An 18661-nucleotide genomic window follows, 5' to 3' on the forward strand; every position below is an offset into this window, starting at 1 on the left:
CTGAGTGGCGTGCATAGACCGCTGAGTGCTGGACTGACTTTGTTGTTTTGATAATAACACTAACCAGATGTCAGTTGGGTGGTGCTGAATGTAAATTCTGGCACCCATTTGCCACAGATATTACCTCCAACACAGTAATCTATGTGTCTCCCATCTTGGGGGGACCTCTTAACTATCGCAGATACTCTCACTACTGGGGAAATGCGTTTTAATGATAAAAATCGAGCAGGCTCATATATTAACCTTCCACTACTTAACCCATTATCTTACTCTATTTACTGTTCCAAAGTTCATTACAATCTCTTAAAACTAGAATAACAAACCAGGGTGTTTACTGTTAGCATTCATGAGAGGATTCTTATGTTGAGCGATGGTTGCTTTGGTGGGGGATTAATTGTAATGGGGCCAGTGCCATTGTGTTTACTGCCACCAAATTTATTTTAACCACCTCATACATTTGATCACCAAAATCGCAATTTCCAAAACATGGAATACTATGCAGCTGGTAACTGGAAACACGTTAAGATAATAAAAATATTGTACAGTACCCCTGTAATTAGGTAAAACAATTATTTAATGCAGCATTTTTTGAATTAGGTTTAGGGTCAAATAGTTCTCACAGAAGGAGAAGTTGATTTTAATATCATGAACTGGTTCAAATGTAAATAAGTAGCTAAAAAAAGAGTCTATTTATTTTTCCTTCTCAGTGCTTCTCTCGCTCCCCCTCAAATCACTCATACTGCATTCTCATAACTATCTCACTCTCCCCAAAACACTCCTATTGCATTAAAAACAATTGTGTGTATCTGATTGGGATATGTATTGTATACACTGTTGTATATGTGCTGTGTATGAGCATTATGTATGTGTAGTGGGCGTAAACAAAATATTTCAAACAAATATTATAGTAATTGAAACTAAAACTGACAGCTTAAGTTATTCTGTACTGCAATTTTTATTGGATTAGAATGGGGACCATTGTTCCTTAAAAGTACAGTAGATAAAATCCAAGAGGCGTCTTCAGCCTCTCTAGTTTTACTGTTTTCTATATTTGTCTATGTAGCTGATTCACTTTACAAAGGAGAGTTGAATTAGTCTTAGTGAATCTGCTACATAAAATAATATAGGGCCTAGTGAATCTAAAGAAACCTCCTGGGAAATTTAGCGGACTAAGCTACTGATGAATATAGTCTATGACTGGACCTTAAATCTCAGACCATGGGGCCGATTTACTTAAGTGCGGACGGACATTATACAATGTAGCATATCATGTCCACCGCACATCGATAAATGGCGACAGCATATGCTGTCGGCATTTATCATTGCACAAGCAGTTCTGGTGAACTGCTTGTGCAATGCTGCCCCCTGCAGATTCACAGGGAGTGTCAATCAGCTTGATCGGATAGGATCGGGCAGATTGAAGACCGCAGCCTCAGAAGCAGTGGACAAGTTATGGAGCAGTGGTCTTTAGACCGCTGCTTCATAACTACTGTTTCTGGCGAGCCTGAAGGCTTGCGCGTAAACAGGGGCATCAAGCTCCATTCAGAGCTTGATAATTCAGCCCCTATATGTATCTAACAACTTTTATATTTTGACATTTGTAATATTAGATTTTGAAAGATTAATAATTGAGCAATAGTCAGCAAAACTAACTTCCTAGCAGGCAAAGGTAGGCGGATAACCAAATCCACTCACATCTGGTTAATCTTTTATTTAGTCATTTTGACTGGAAAAGATCTGTAAAACATAAACATAAGCCCAAAAAGGTTTACTATGTACGTTTCCTAAGGATAGTTCTGAGAAATGCTGCAACAACTTATGGTTGCACTCTGTGTCAATGTCACTGTTTTTCAATTCCAGTCCTCAGGGCACACTAATGGGTCAGATTTTCATGAAATCAGAACTTGAGCACAGAGAAAATAATCAGCTGATCAGTAACTGTGGTTACTAACCTGCTCTCACCCATCATAGTTCAGAATAGCTACATAGATGAAAAGATCTCATAATTAAAATGTTGAAGTCTTATATGGTGCACTTGACATCACTACTTGAGAATGATTTTTGTTTTAATTGTATCTTGTGATGGTTCTTTTCCAATTAGAATTCATTAGAAGATATTAATATTATGTTTCTTTTCTTCCAGACTACTTTTCTCAGCACTTGGGAGAATATGAAAGTGTCCTTGCAGCTCTGGAAGACCTCAATCTCTCTATATTAAAGGCAATGGATAAAACAAAAAGAGTAAGAAAATATGATTGTCTTCTTATATTCTTGTTTTTTATTTAAAGATATGACTCTGTTAGCACCAGTCAGGCCCAAATGTATAACCAACAATGACTGTTTTAAAATTGTAAGGAAAACAGTCAAATGCCTTTATATTGTGGGACAACCCAATATTCATGTGAAACTCTAGAGGTGTTTTCAAATACGTGAGAGGAATTTAAAGCGAGGTAAGCTATTTTTTTTATTTGAAGCCATTCTAACCAATCAGAAAATGGTCATTTGCAGGATTAACTTATGCTAAATTGTTTGTACAATATTGACACTAGAAATCACAATCAAACTGATTACAACTTATCTAAAAATATAGACCACAAAATGGACACCTTGAGTTCCACAGCCAAAGGCACTTGATAATTCTTCAAGACTCACAGATCAACTGATAACACATATGGGCCAATAATCTCTTAATGCTCAGACCAGAAAAACAAAATGGCGCAGCCCATGCCAACAACAGCGATGGCCCTTTATGATGTTAGATTTCCGTCATATAATAAATTATACTTAATATGTTATCATAATCAATATTTAAATGTAAAAACATAAATAAAACTTATCTAAAAGATATTGCCAGTTGCAAAATCAATACAGATATCAATAGCAATCCTATTAGTAAATTATATTATAAACTTATTTTAATTAATAAAAAAAAACCAAAAAAAAACACATGCTCTCCAATTGCAAAACAAACACACTCATGTGTATAAAATGTATAACTCACTGATAGGGGTCATATTGTAGATCCTGGTTTCTCAACAGCCGGTCTGTGGCCCAGTACCGGGCCGTGATAGCCCTGCTGGTGGGCCCCGACCTGTCATGCCCCCACTGCACACTCTTACCCCACTGCACACCAGGGGTAGACTGATACCAATCAAGGCCCCAGGAACACTGTCTCACACTGACCAAAATGTATTCCAGAGCCAGGACCCCCAACATTAAGGTAAAGAGAAAGGGCACCCCACACTCCATGGCCCTCACAACAACAGACCCCTGCCAGTGCCCCCACTAAACCCACACTTTTTTTGCTTAGTTACTGATAGGGCAACTGAAAACTCCAGCTTAAGGAATGCACCAGGATCTGTGGAGATGCTATTTGTGGCCCCCCTACTTGCTGGTCCCTCGGCCCAGGTCCTATTTGCCTGGCTGATCAGCCCGCCCCTGCTGCTCACTATATAAATATATATATATATATATATATATATATATATATATATATATATATATATATATATAAACTACCGGGCCCTGGACATGTCTAGCTAAAATTTACCGGGCGTTGAGGTCACTGTTGTAGATTGGTCATGTTGTCAATGTTTCTGATTGGATGTGGAGGCCATAGGGGGAATTTAAGGGGGGGAAAATAGTGTGAATTTGCAATTTTGGATTTGTGCGGTTGTTTTGTTCAATTTATCAAATACGATGTTTGTTGATCAGTACCCATTATTGATAGTTCAGGATACTGTTGTGGGAAAATGGAGATCATATCTCATGAATACTTTATTAAAGGTTAATGTCAGTTCTCCTTTTTTCATTATCAAATATTAAAATCAGAATTATTGGAACCAACCCCTAAGTTAGATAGTACTGATGATTTATATGTTTCAACTGAATAAATGTATTGATATATAAATATTAATGTAAATTGTGTTGGATTATTAGTTTAATTTATTTTTTTCAGAAACGTCTTTAAGATACTTTTGTCAAATACTTAAAGGGACATAAAACTCAAAATGGAAATTCTCTAAACTGGTGTCTACACTTTAACAGGTCAAGCATAGGAATAGACTGGGGGATTATTTGAAGAGTAAGACCAGATTTATTTAAGCATGCTGGATCCTGGGAAGGTGTACACACTCACCAGAGGAGGACATTTTATTTATAACTTTAGCTGTTTACCTTGTTTTTTATTTTGTTGTGTGGAGAACTGACTTTGTGTTAGTGGCTACAAATGTAATGTTTCTTTATGACTTGATTAAATTTTTTGGGGGCAAATTGACACCTGGCAAGGACCTTTTCTTGCAAGAGATGTAAAATGTATTTCTGGACTGTGGGCACAACCTTTTATTTTGTCTACTGCTTGTTGGTTCTTCTTATTTCTCTTTATTTCTGGTTGTGAAAAATAAACAGTTAAAACAAAATTGACATTTTGGATACCTGCCAACTTTTATTTGCTTAGACAAACAAGAATATGAGCCCTCACAAAATAAAATAAAGTTCATATTTGTTGACAGGTGATTTTTATTAGCATGACAATCACTTGTCAGCTAAAAGGACATACAACCTGATGTTTAAAAGGTGAAAACACCTCTTTTAAATAAGCAGTAAGTGACAATCGAACACTTGGTAGAAAAAGATTGCCTCTTGCTAATTAGAGGTTTAATGTGCACATGAGTCTGTCAGGTGATCACTGTTACCAGTGCAAACAACTGATAGCCACTTGGGCATATGAACCTCATTTGAAAGAGGAGCATTCTTGTTTTTGCCATAGACTGAGGTAGGAAGTATATAAACTGATTCTAGGCCCCTGATTTATAGCTTTCATGTGTCCCAAGTACTCAGCTGAGACACATTAGGATAGTAGCAGATAAACAGTAGTGGGTCATTGAAGTAGTACTTGATAATTAGCTGTGGGTCACTAAGAGTCATCTAAGCAGTGTATACCAACATGATAGAGTGCGCTTAAAAAGCAAACTACAATTATTAAAGTGATTATTAGCCAAGTGACTTATCTAGTTCCTATAGTGTATAACAATATTGTTTTCACAAAAACTGTTATACTTCACTCGAGTGAAAATGAATGTGACAAGTTAAATTAAATTATACTATCTACCTTCCTTGAATATATAAAATAAATAGTGATAAACGTGAAAGTTATACAAAAAATAGACCAATTTTAGTGAAAAAGTGATACCAATTGGATATTCTCATATGCGGACCACTCTACTAATTAAAATATCAAAAATGTATTTGTGATATTTATCTCTTTCCAGATATGAAAAATAGATCATATAGATTCAGCATAAAAATACATAACAATTCTATAATAATTCTAAAAATTATATAAAAAACAAATTGATTATACTAGTAGTACAGTGCACCTTATTCAAATCTAATGCGCATTAGAAAAATCATTAAAAAAAGGTGTATACAAAATTGTTGTCTGTGTTGAATATATATTCACACTAAATATTTGTCTTTTGGCAGATAACCAGTTCTGTAAGTATGCTGTCTCTTCAATAAACAATTGTATTGTAATATCCCAAAGGTTGTCTATGTCCCAAAGGTTGTCTAGTCACTGCAATCCGAAAGCTTATAGTAATGTTTTGCTTTCTCCGACCTTACCCTTCTCACGTATCTCTTTTATCAATCACAGCGTTTACACTGTCACTTCCGGGTGTTCTGATGTGTAGAGATCACTTTTCCATACCGCAGATCCCCCTACGCCATTTGCGTATCCTATCTTTTCAATGGGATCTTTCTAACGCCGGTATTTAGAGTCTTGGCTGAAGTGAGCGTTAGAAATCTAACGACAAAACTCCAGCCGCAGAAAAAAGTCAGTAGTTAAGAGCTTTATGGGCTAACGCTGGATTTAAAGCTCTTAACTACTGTGCTCTAAAGTACACTAACACCCATAAACTACCTATGTACCCCTAAACCGAGGTCCCCCCACATCGCCGCCACTCTAATTAAATTTTTTAACCCCTAATCTGCCGTCCGCACGCCGCCGCAAGCTACGTTATACTTATGTACCCCTAATCTGCTGCCCCTAACACCGCCGACCCCTATATTATATTTATTAACCCCTAATCTGCCCCCTTCAATGTCGCCGCCACCTACCTACAATTATTAACCCCTAATCTGCCGACCGGACCGCGCCGCTATTATAATAAAGTTATTAACCCCTAATCCGCCTCACTCCCGCCTCAATAACCCTATAATAAATAGTATTAACCCCTAATCTGCCCTCCCTAACATCGCCGACACCTAACTTCAATTATTAACCCCTAATCTGCCGACCAAATCTCGCCGCTACTCTAATAAATGGATTAACCCCTAAAGCTAAGTCTAACCCTAACACTAACACCCCCCTAATTTAAATATAATTTAAATCTAACGAAATAAATTAACTCTTATTAAATAAATTATTCCTATTTAAAGCTAAATACTTACCTGTAAAATAAACCCTAATATAGCTACAATATAAATTATAATTATATTATAGCTATTTTAGGATTAATATTTATTTTACAGGCAACTTTGTAATTGTATTAACCAGGTACAATAGCTATTAAATAGTTAATAACTATTTAATAGTTGCCTAGTTAAAATAATTACAAAATTACCTGTAAAATAAATCCTAACCTAAGTTACAATTAAACCTAACACTATACTATCAATAAATAAATTAAATAAAATACCTACAATTACCTACAATTAAACCTAACACTACACTATCAATAAATTAATTAAATACAATACCTACAAATAAATACAATTAAATAAACTAACTAAAGTACAAAAAATAAAAAAGAACTAAGTTACAAAGAAAAAAACAAATATTTACAAACATTAGAAAAATATTACAACAATTTTAAACAAATTACACCTACTCTAAGCCCCCTAATAAAATAACAAAGCCCCCAAAATAAAAAAATGCCCTACCCTATTCTAAATTAAAAAAGTTCAAAGCTCTTTTACCTTACCAGCCCTGAAAAGGGCCATTTGCGGGGCATGCCCCAAATAATTCAGCTCTTTTGCCTGTAAAAAAAAACATACAATACCCCCCAACATTACAACCAACCACCCACATACCCCTAATCTAACCCAAACCCCCCTTAAATAAACCTAACACTAAGCCCCTGAAGATCTTCCTATCTTATCTTCACCATGCCAGGTTCACCGATCCGTCCTCCGAAGTCTTGATCCAAGCCTCCGAAGTCTTCATCCATACCCAAGCAGGGGCCGGTGATCCATAATCCGGCTGAAGTCTTCTATCATGCGTCGGCTGAAGAGGTCCAGAAGAGGCTCCAAAGTCTTCATCCTATCCGGGAAGAAGAGGAGATCCGGAACGGCAACCATCTTGATCCAAGCGGCATCTTCTATCTTCATCCGATGACGAACGGCTCCATCTTGAAGACCTCCAGCGCGGATCTATCCTCTTCTTCCGACGTCCAACTGAAGAATGAAGGCTCCTTTAAGGGACGTCATCCAAGATGGCGTCCCTCGAATTCCGATTGTCTGATAGGATTCTATCAGCCAATCGGAATTAAGGTAAGAAAATTCTGATTGGCTGATGGAATCAGCCAATCAGAATCAAGTTCAATCCGATTGGCTGATCCGATCAGCCAATCAGATTGAGATCGCATTCTATTGGCTGTTCCGATCAGCCAATAGAATGCGAGCTCAATCTGATTGGCTGATCCAATCAGCCAATCGGATTGAACTTGAATCTGATTGGCTGATTATAGTAGCGGTGAGATCCGGTCGGCAGATTAGGGGTTAATTATTGTAGATAGGTGGAGGCGATGTTGGGGGCGGCAGATTAGGGGTTAATAAATATAATATAGGGGTCGGCGGTGTTAGGGGCAGCAGATTAGGGGTACATAGCTATAATGTAGCTTGCGGTGGTGTACGGAGCAGCAGATTAGGGGTTAATAATAAAATGCAGGGGTCAGCGATAGCGGGGGCGGCAGATTAGGGGTTAATAAGTGTAAGGTTAGGGGTGTTTAGACTCGGGGTACATGTTAGGGTGTTAGGTGCAGACTTAGGAAGTGTTTCCGCATAGGAAAAAATGGAGCAGAACGCTGCTTTTTTGCAGGTGTTAGGTTTTTTTTCAGCTCAAACAGCCCCATTGTTTTCTATGGGGGAATCGTGCACGAGCACGTTTTTTAAGCTGGCCGCGTCCGTAAGCACCGCTGGTATCGAGAGTTGCAGTGGCGTTAAATATGCTCTACGCTCCCTTTTTTGGAGCCTAACACAGCCCTTCTGTGAGCTCTAAATACCAGCGGTATTTAAAAGGTGCAGGGGAAAAAAAGCATGCATAGCTAACGCACCCCTTTGGCCGCAGAACTCTAAATCTAGCCGTTAGTGTTTTGTTCATGTACTTCTCTGAAATGTTTAGAAAGGAGGTGACCTTCAAAACCGTGTTCAACATTAAGTAAGTGTTCCCTAATCCGGTCCCTTAACGTTGGAGAAGTTTCTCCTAAATACCGCTTAAAACATGGACACTGTATTAGATAAATCACATTCTTATCGGTGCATCTAATCAAATCCTTAATTTCATATTCTTTTTTAGTAACAGTAGAAATGACCATTTTGGTTTTGTTACGTAATTTACAGGATTTACAGTTGATACATGGGTAGAAGCCTTCCAATTTGTTACCTATAATTTGTTACCTATAAGGTCTATATTGTAATTGTTTTTCTTTTTTTGTGTAAAAGTGCTAGGTGCTAAGATGTTTTTTTAAATTTCTGGCCTTTCTATAGACCATTCGAGGTTTATGTATTAGTAGTTCTCCTATATAGGGGTCTCGTTGTAGTAAATGCCAGTGTTTATAAAAAAATACCTTTTAATTTTTTATGATTTATATCGTAATCTGTTATAAATGGTATGTCTAGTGTACTTTCATTAGTCACTGGTTGTATTGCTTTTTTATTTTTATTTTAATTTTGCAGGAGATCTCTTTCTATTTGTCTTGCATCTAATTTAGCTTGATTTATTAGATAGTGATCATATCCTCTTTTTTCAATTTTGCTTTCCAAGAGGGTAGCTTGTTGGTCATAATCTTCACTTCTGCTACAATTTCTTCTCATACTCTGAAATTGATTTTTTGGTATATTTTCCAGACACTTTTTGTAGTGACAACTTTCATTGTGCGTAAAATTATTTGAATCTACTTGCTTAAAGTGTGTTTTAGTAATTATATTGTAGTCATCTCCAATTTCTACATCTATATCTAGATAGCTTATATTTGATCTACAAAATTTATAAGTAAAACAAATGCAAAATTTGTTATTGCCAATATCTTCCATAAAAAGTTCAAGGAGTTCTGGATCCCCCTTCCAGACTATAAAAATAGCATTAATAAAACGGTGGTAGAGCACCAAGTTTGACTCCCAGCTAGACTCATGGAATAGATCTTCTTCCATGCAGCCAATAAATAGATTCGCATAGCTGGGAGTGAACTTGGTGCCCATCACCGTTCCCTTAATTTGAAGATAAAATTGATCATTAAAATTAAAATAATTATTATTTAGAATGAATTTTATACTTTCCAATAGAAAGTCCACTTTTTGGATTTGCATATCCCTTTCTTTTTTCAGAAAGTATTCAACTGCTTCTAGTCCAAAATTGTGTTTGATGTTGGTGTATAATGAACAAACATCTATTGTGACTAATAGTAAATCTTTACTCCATTTCATATTATTGAGTGTTCTTAGAAAATCAGATGTATCTTTTAAATATGATGGTAATCTTATGACAAATTACTGTAAAAGTTGATCAACATACTCTGACAAATTGGAAGTGATGGATTGAATACCTGAAATAATAGGTCTGCCAGGGGGTTTGTGAGGGATTTATGAATTTTTGGTAAAAAATAAAAAATGGGGTTCTGGGGTATTTTTGTACTAAATATTCAAATTCTTTATCATTAAGAATCCCTACATTGTATGCTTTATTGAGTAAGACTTCAAGTTCTTTCTTTTGTTTGTTTATAGGATTATGTTTTATCTTAATGTAAGTTTCTTCATCATTAAGTAATCTGTGGGCTTCTTTTACATAATCAATCGTATTTAACAGCACAACCCCTCCCTTGTCTGCCTGTTTTTATAATAATATTTTTATTATTCTGCAAGTCTTTTAAAGTATCATTTTCTTTTTTTGAGAGCTTGAATTTCATTTTCTCTTGTTAAGTGTGTTCAGTCCACGGGTCATCCATTACTTATGGGATATATTCTCCTTCCCAACAGGAAGTTGCAAGAGGATCACCCAAGCAGAGCTGCTATATAGCTCCTCCCCTCACATGTCATATCCAGTCATTCTCTTGCAACCCTCAACAAAGAAGGAGGTCGAGAGAGGAGTTGGAGTTTTTTCTTAATTATTCTTCAATCAAAAGTTTGTTATTTTAAATGGCACCGGAGTGTGCTGTTTTTCTATCTCAGGCAGTATTTGGAAGAAGAAACTGCCTGCGTTTTCTATGATCTTAGCAGGCGTAACTAAGATCCACTGGCTGTTCTCGACATTCTGAGGAGTGGGGTAACTTCAGAACATGGGAATAGCATGCGGGGTCCCCCGCAAATGAGGTATGTGCAGTACAATATTTTCTGGGAATGGAATTGACTAAGAAAACACTGCTGTTACCCGTATGATGTAAGTACAGCCTTAAATGCAGTAGTAGTGACTGGTATCAGGCTGATAAATGTATGCACAGTAGAGTTATTTTCTAGGGACTAGAATTTGACGGAGAAAATACTGTTAATACTGAAATAATGCTTAAGCCTTATCTGCAGTGGAAGCGACTGGTAGCAGGCTTAGTGATAACTTTGCATGACATTAAAAGAAGTTTGTTTTTAAAACGTTTACTGGCATGTTATTCGTTTTGTGAGGTACTTTGGTGATAAATCCTTTTGGGCATGAATTTTTTCTCTTTTTTTCCACATGGCTAACGTATATTTCTGCATAGAAACCGTTATATCAGGTCTCCCACTGTTGTAAATGAGTGGGAGGGGCCTTTTTTAGCGCCTTGTTGCGCAGTTAAAATTCTAGCACAGTCTTCCTGCTTCTTCCTCCTTGATCCAGGACGTCTCTAGAAAGCTCAGGGGTCTTCAAAATTCGTTTTTGAGGGAGGTAATCAGTCACAGCAGACCTGTGACAGTGTGTTTGACTGTGATAAAAACGTTAAATCTTAATTTGATATCCGTTTTTTTTGGGTACTGAGGGGTTAATCATCCTTTTGCTAATGGGTGCAATCCTCTGCTAATTAATACATTTAAAGAATTGTTGACTATAACTGAATTAGTTCTTTGTTATTCAACTGTGTTTTTAAAAAAGCACTGCAGCATTTTTTATATTGCTTGTAAACTTATTGAAAGTAATTTCCAAGCTTGCTAGCTTCATTGCTAGTCTGTTTAAACATGTCTGATACAGAGGAATCTGCTTGTTCATTATGTTTAAAAGCCGATGTGGAGCCCAATAGAAATATGTGTACCAATTGTATTGATATTACTTTGAATAAAAGTCAATCTGTACCGATAAAGAAATTATCACCAGACACCGAGGGGGAAGTTATGCCGTCTAACTCTCCTCGCGTGTCAATACCTTCGTCTCCCGCTCGGGAGGTGCGTGAGATTGAGGCGCCAAGTACATCAAGGCCCTTACAAATCACTTTACATGATATGGCTAATGTTATGAAAGAAGTATTATACAATATGCCCGAGTTAAGAGGCAAGCGCGACAGCTCTGGGTTAAGGACAGAGCGCGCCGATGACACGAGAGCCATGTCTGGTACTGCGTCACAATTTGCAGAACATGAGGACGGAGAGCTTCATTCTGTGGGTGACGGTTCTGATTCGGGGAGACCGGATTCAGAAATTTCAAATTTTAAATTTAAGCTTGAGAACCTCCGCGTGTTGCTAGGGGAGGTGTTAGCGGCTCTGAATGATTGTGACACGGTGGCAATCCCAGAGAAATTATGTAGGCTGGATAAATACTATGCGGTACCGGTGTGTACTGATGTTTTTCCTATACCAAAGAGGCTTACAGAGATTATTAGCAAGGAGTGGGATAGACCCGGTGTGCCTTTTTCCCCTCCTCCGATATTTAGAAAAATGTTCCCTATAGACGCCACCACACGAGACTTATGGCAGACGGTCCCTAAGGTGGAGGGAGCAGTTTCTACTTTAGCCAAGCATACCACTATCCCGGTGGAGGATAGCTGTGCTTTCTCAGATCCAATGGATAAAAAATTAGAGGGTTACCTTAAGAAAATGTTTGTTCAACAAGGTTTTATATTACAGCCTCTTGCATGCATTGCGCCTGTCACTGCTGCAGCAGCATTCTGGTTTGAGTCTCTGGAAGAGGCGATTCGCACAGCACCATTGGATGAGTCTTTGAGCAAGCTTAGAACCCTTAAGCTGGCTAATGTGTTTGTTTCGGATGCCGTAGTGCATTTAACCAAACTTACGGCTAAGAATTCCGGATTCGCCATACAGGCGCGCAGAGCGCTATGGCTTAAATCCTGGTCAGCAGATGTAACTTCTAAGTCTAAACTACTGAACATTCCTTTCAAAGGGCAGACCTTATTCGGGCCCGGCTTGAAGGAAATTATTGCTGACATTACTGGAGGTAAGGGCCACACCCTTCCTCAGGACAGGGCCAAATCAAAGGCCAAACAGTCTAATTTTCGTGCCTTTCGTAATTTCAAGGCAGGAGCAGCATCAACTTCCTCCGCTACAAAACAGGAAGGAACTACTGCTCGTTACAGACAGGGTTGGAAAGGCAACCAGTCATGGAACAAGGGCAAGCAGGCCAGAAAGCCTACTTCCACCCCTAAGACAGCATGAAGACAGGGCCCCCTTTCCGGAGACGGATCTAGTGGGGGGCAGACTTTCTCTCTTCGCCCAGGCTTGGGCAAGAGATGTACAGGATCCCTGGACGTTGGAGATTATATCTCAGGGATACCTTCTGGATTTCAAAACTTCTCCTCCACAAGGGAGGTTCCATCTGTCAAGGTTATCAACAAACCTAGTAAAGAAAGAGGCATTTCTACAATGTGTACAAGACCTCTTAGTGATGGGAGTGATCCACCCAGTTCCGCGAACGGAACATGGGCAAGGGTTTTATTCAAATCTGTTTGTGGTTCCCAAAAAAGAGGGAACCTTCAGACCAATCTTAGACTTAAAGATCTTAAACAAATTCCTAAGGGTTCCATCGTTCAAGATGGAAACCATTCGGACTATCCTACCCATGATCCAAGAGGGTCAATATATGACCACAGTGGACTTAAAGGATGCCTACCTTCACATACCGATTCACAGAGATCATTATCGGTACCTAAGGTTTGCCTTTCTAGACAGGCATTACCAGTTTGTAGCTCTTCCCTTCGGGTTGGCTACGGCCCCGAGAATTTTTACAAAGGTTCTGGGCTCACTTCTGGCAGTACTAAGACCACGAGGCATAGCGGTGGCTCCGTACCTAGATGACATTCTGATACAAGCGTCAAGTTTTCAAAATGCAAAGTCTCATACAGAGATAGTTCTAGCATTTCTGAGGTCGCATGGGTGGAAAGTGAACGTGGAAAAGAGTTCTCTGTTACCACTCACAATGGTCCCTTTTCTAGGGACTCTTATAGATTCTGTAGAGATGAAGATTTACCTGACTGAGTCCAGGTTATCAAAGATTCTCAATGCTTGCCGTGTCCACTCCATTCCAAGCCCATCAGTAGCTCAGTGTATGGAAGTAATCGGCTTAATGGTCTCGGCAATGGACATAGTGCCATTTGCGCGCCTACATCTCAGACCGCTGCAACTATGCATGCTAAGTCAATGGAACAGGGATTACTCAGATCTGTCCCCTTTGCTAAATCTGGACCAGAAGACCAGAGATTCTCTTCTCTGGTGGTTATCACGGGTTCATCTGTCCAAAGGAATGACTTTTCGCAGACCAGATTGGACGATTGTAACAACAGATGCCAGCCTACTAGGCTGGGGAGCAGTCTGGAACTCCCTGAAGGCTCAGTAATCGTGGACTCAGGAGGAGAAACTCCTCCTGATAAACATTCTAGAATTAAGAGCAATATTCAATGCTCTTCTAGCTTGGCCTCAGTTACCAACACTGAGGTTCATCAGATTTCAGTCGGACAACATCACGACTGTGGCTTACATCAATCATCAAGGGGGAACCAGGAGTTCCCTAGCGATGTTGGAAGTCTCGAAGATAATTCACTGGGCAGAGTCTCACTCTTGCCACCTGTCAGCGATCTACATCCCAGGCGTGGAGAACTGGGAGGCGGATTTTCTAAGTCGCCAGACTTTTCATCCGGGGGAGTGGGAACTTCACCCGGAGGTATTTGCTCAACTGATTCATCGTTGGGGCAAACCGGATCTGGATCTCATGGCATCTCGCCAGAACGCCAAGCTTCCTTGTTACGGATCCAGGTCCAGGGACCCGGGTGCGGTGCTGGTAGATGCACTAGCAGCCCCTTGGGTTTTCAACATAGCTTATGTGTTTCCACCTTTTCCGTTGCTACCTCGACTGATTGCCAGGATCAAACAGGAGAGAGCATCTGTGATTCTGATAGCGCCTGTGTGGCCACGCAGGACCTGGTATGCAGACCTAGTGGACATGTCGTTCTGGGGTATTTTTGTACTAAATATTCAAATTCTTTATCATTAAGAATCCCTACATTGTATGCTTTATTGAGTAAGACTTCAAGTTCTTTCTTTTGTTTGTTTATAGGATTATGTTTTATCTTAATGTAAGTTTCTTCATCATTAAGTAATCTGTGGGCTTCTTTTACATAATCAATTGTATTTAACAGCACAACCCCTCCCTTGTCTGCCTGTTTTTATAATAATATTTTTATTATTCTGCAAGTCTTTTAACCCTTTAAGGACACAGCTTTCTGTTTGCTCAATTGTTTTATGACGGAAAAATTCCGTCATATGTCCTTAAGAGGTTAAAGTATCATTTTCTTTTTTTGAGAGCTTGAATTTCATTTTCTTTTGTTAAGTGTGTTCAGTCCACGGGTCATCCATTACTTATGGGATATATTCTCCTTCCCAACAGGAAGTTGCAAGAGGATCACCCAAGCAGAGCTGCTATATAGCTCCTCCCCTCACATGTCATATTCAGTCATTCTCTTGCAACCCTCAACAAAGAAGGAGGTCGAGAGAGGAGTTGGAGTTTTTTCTTAATTATTCTTCAATCAAAAGTTTGTTATTTTAAATGGCACCGGAGTGTGCTGTTTTTCTATCTCAGGCAGTATTTGGAAGAAGAAACTGCCTGCGTTTTCTATGATCTTAGCAGGCGTAACTAAGATCCACTGGCTGTTCTCGACATTCTGAGGAGTGGGGTAACTTCAGAACATGGGAATAGCATGCGGGGTCCCCCGCAAATGAGGTATGTGCAGTACAATATTTTCTGGGAATGGAATTGACTAAGAAAACACTGCTGTTACCCGTATGATGTAAGTACAGCCTTAAATGCAGTAGTAGTGACTGGTATCAGGCTGATAAATGTATGCACAGTAGAGTTATTTTCTAGGGACTAGAATTTGACGGAGAAAATACTGTTAATACTGAAATAATGCTTAAGCCTTATCTGCAGTGGAAGCGACTGGTAGCAGGCTTAGTGATAACTTTGCATGACATTAAAAGAAGTTTGTTTTTAAAACGTTTACTGGCATGTTATTCGTTTTGTGAGGTACTTTGGTGATAAATCCTTTTGGGCATGAATTTTTTCTCTTTTTTTCCACATGGCTAACGTATATTTCTGCATAGAAACCGTTATATCAGGTCTCCCACTGTTGTAAATGAGTGGGAGGGGCCTTTTTTAGCGCCTTGTTGCGCAGTTAAAATTCTAGCACAGTCTTCCTGCTTCTTCCTCCTTGATCCAGGACGTCTCTAGAGAGCTCAGGGGTCTTCAAAATTCGTTTTTGAGGGAGGTAATCAGTCACAGCAGACCTGTGACAGTGTGTTTGACTGTGATAAAAACGTTAAATCTTAATTTGATATCCGTTTTTTTTGGGTACTGAGGGGTTAATCATCCTTTTGCTAATGGGTGCAATCCTCTGCTAATTAATACATTTAAAGAATTGTTGACTATAACTGAATTAGTTCTTTGTTATTCAACTGTGTTTTTAAAAAAGCACTGCAGCGTTTTTTATATTGCTTGTAAACTTATTGAAAGTAATTTCCAAGCTTGCTAGCTTCATTGCTAGTCTGTTTAAACATGTCTGATACAGAGGAATCTGCTTGTTCATTATGTTTAAAAGCCGATGTGGAGCCCAATAGAAATATGTGTACCAATTGTATTGATATTACTTTGAATAAAAGTCAATCTGTACCGATAAAGAAATTATCACCAGACAACGAGGGGGAGGTTATGCCGTCTAACTTTCCTCACGTGTCAGTACCTTCGTCTCCCGCTCAGGAGGTGCGTGAGATTGAGGCGCCAAGTACATCAAGGCCCTTACAAATCACTTTACATGATATGGCTAATGTTATGAAAGAAGTATTATACAATATGCCCGAGTTAAGAGGCAAGCGCGACAGCTCTGGGTTAAGGACAGAGCGCGCCGATGACACGAGAGCCATGTCTGATACTGCGTCACAATTTGCAGAACATGAGGACGGAGAGCTTCATTCTGTGGGTGACGGTTCTGATTCGGGGAGACCGGATTCAGAAATTTCAAATTTTAAATTTAAGCTTGAGAACCTCCGCGTGTTGCTAGGGGAGGTGTTAGCGGCTCTGAATGATTGTGACACGGTGGCAATCCCAGAGAAATTATGTAGGCTGGATAAATACTATGCGGTACCGGTGTGTACTGACGTTTTTCCTATACCAAAGAGGCTTACAGAGATTATTAGCAAGGAGTGGGATAGACCCGGTGTGCCTTTTTCCCCTCCTCAGATATTTAGAAAAATGTTCCCTATAGACGCCACCACACGAGACTTATGGCAGACGGTCCCTAAGGTGGAGGGAGCAGTTTCTACTTTAGCCAAGCGTACCACTATCCCGGTGGAGGATAGCTGTGCTTTCTCAGATCCAATGGATAAAAAATTAGAGGGTTACCTTAAGAAAATGTTTGTTCAACAAGGTTTTATATTACAGCCTCTTGCATGCATTGCGCCTGTCACTGCTGCAGCGGCATTCTGGTTTGAGTCTCTGGAAGAGGCGATTCGCACAGCACCATTGGATGAGTCTTTGAGCAAGCTTAGAACCCTTAAACTGGCTAATGCGTTTGTTTCGGATGCCGTAGTGCATTTAACCAAACTTACGGCTAAGAATTCCGGATTCGCCATACAGGCGCGCAGAGCGCTATGGCTTAAATCCTGGTCAGCAGATGTAACTTCTAAGTCTAAACTACTGAACATTCCTTTCAAAGGGCAGACCTTATTCGGGCCCGGCTTGAAGGAAATTATTGCTGACATTACTGGAGGTAAGGGCCACACCCTTCCTCAGGACAGGGCCAAATCAAAGGCCAAACAGTCTAATTTTCGTGCCTTTCGTAATTTCAAGGCAGGAGCAGCATCAACTTCCTCCGCTCCAAAACAGGAAGGAACTACTGCTCGTTACAGACAGGGTTGGAAAGGCAACCAGTCATGGAACAAGGGCAAGCAGGCCAGAAAGCCTACTTCCGCCCCTAAGACAGCATGAAGACAGGGCCCCCTTTCCGGAGACGGATCTAGTGGGGGGCAGACTTTCTCTCTTCGCCCAGGCTTGGGCAAGAGATGTACAGGATCCCTGGACGTTGGAGATTATATCTCAGGGATACCTTCTGGATTTCAAAACTTCTCCTCCACAAGGGAGGTTCCATCTGTCAAGGTTATCAACAAACCTAGTAAAGAAAGAGGCATTTCTACAATGTGTACAAGACCTCTTAGTGATGGGAGTGATCCACCCAGTTCCGCGAACGGAACAGGGGCAAGGGTTTTATTCAAATCTGTTTGTGGTTCCCAAAAAAGAGGGAACCTTCAGACCAATCTTAGACTTAAAGATCTTAAACAAATTCCTAAGGGTTCCATCATTCAAGATGGAAACCATTCGGACCATCCTACCCATGATCCAAGAGGGTCAATATATGACCACAGTGGACTTAAAGGATGCCTACCTTCACATACCGATTCACAGAGATCATTATCGGTACCTAAGGTTTGCCTTTCTAGACAGGCATTACAAGTTTGTAGCTCTTCCCTTCGGGTTGGCTACGGCCCCGAGAATTTTTACAAAGGTTCTGGGCTCACTTCTGGCAGTACTAAGACCACGAGGCATAGCGGTGGCTCCATATCTAGACGACATTCTGATACAAGCGTCAAGTTTTCAAAATGCAAAGTCTCATACAGAGATAGTTCTAGCATTTCTGAGGTCGCATGGGTGGAAAGTGAACATGGAAAAGAGTTCTCTGTTACCACTCACAAGGGTCCCTTTTCTAGGGACTCTTATAGATTCTGTAAAGATGAAGATTTACCTGACGGAGTCCAGGTTATCAAAGATTCTCAATGCTTGCCGTGTCCTTCACTCCATTCCAAGCCCATCAGTAGCTCAGTGCATGGAAGTAATCGGCTTAATGGTCGCGGCAATGGACATAGTGCCATTTGCGCGCCTACATCTCAGACCGCTGCAACTATGCATGCTAAGTCAATGGAACGGGGATTACTC

At 39.7% G+C, this 18661-nt stretch overlaps 1 protein-coding gene across 1 annotated transcript in view; it reads left to right on the top strand.

The window, feature by feature from the left end:
- The window catches only part of NECAB1 (N-terminal EF-hand calcium binding protein 1), a 721255-nt gene that overhangs the window by 346674 nt on the left and 355920 nt on the right, over window positions 1-18661 (top strand). Inside the window, exon 5 of the mRNA XM_053715189.1 lies at window positions 2144-2241. Coding sequence (XP_053571164.1) covers window positions 2144-2241 — 98 coding nt within the window. The remainder of the gene's footprint in view (window positions 1-2143; window positions 2242-18661) is intronic.

Source organism: Bombina bombina, chromosome 5 (genome assembly GCF_027579735.1).
Source record: "Bombina bombina isolate aBomBom1 chromosome 5, aBomBom1.pri, whole genome shotgun sequence".
In the NCBI taxonomy this organism is placed as follows: Eukaryota; Metazoa; Chordata; class Amphibia; order Anura; family Bombinatoridae; genus Bombina; species Bombina bombina.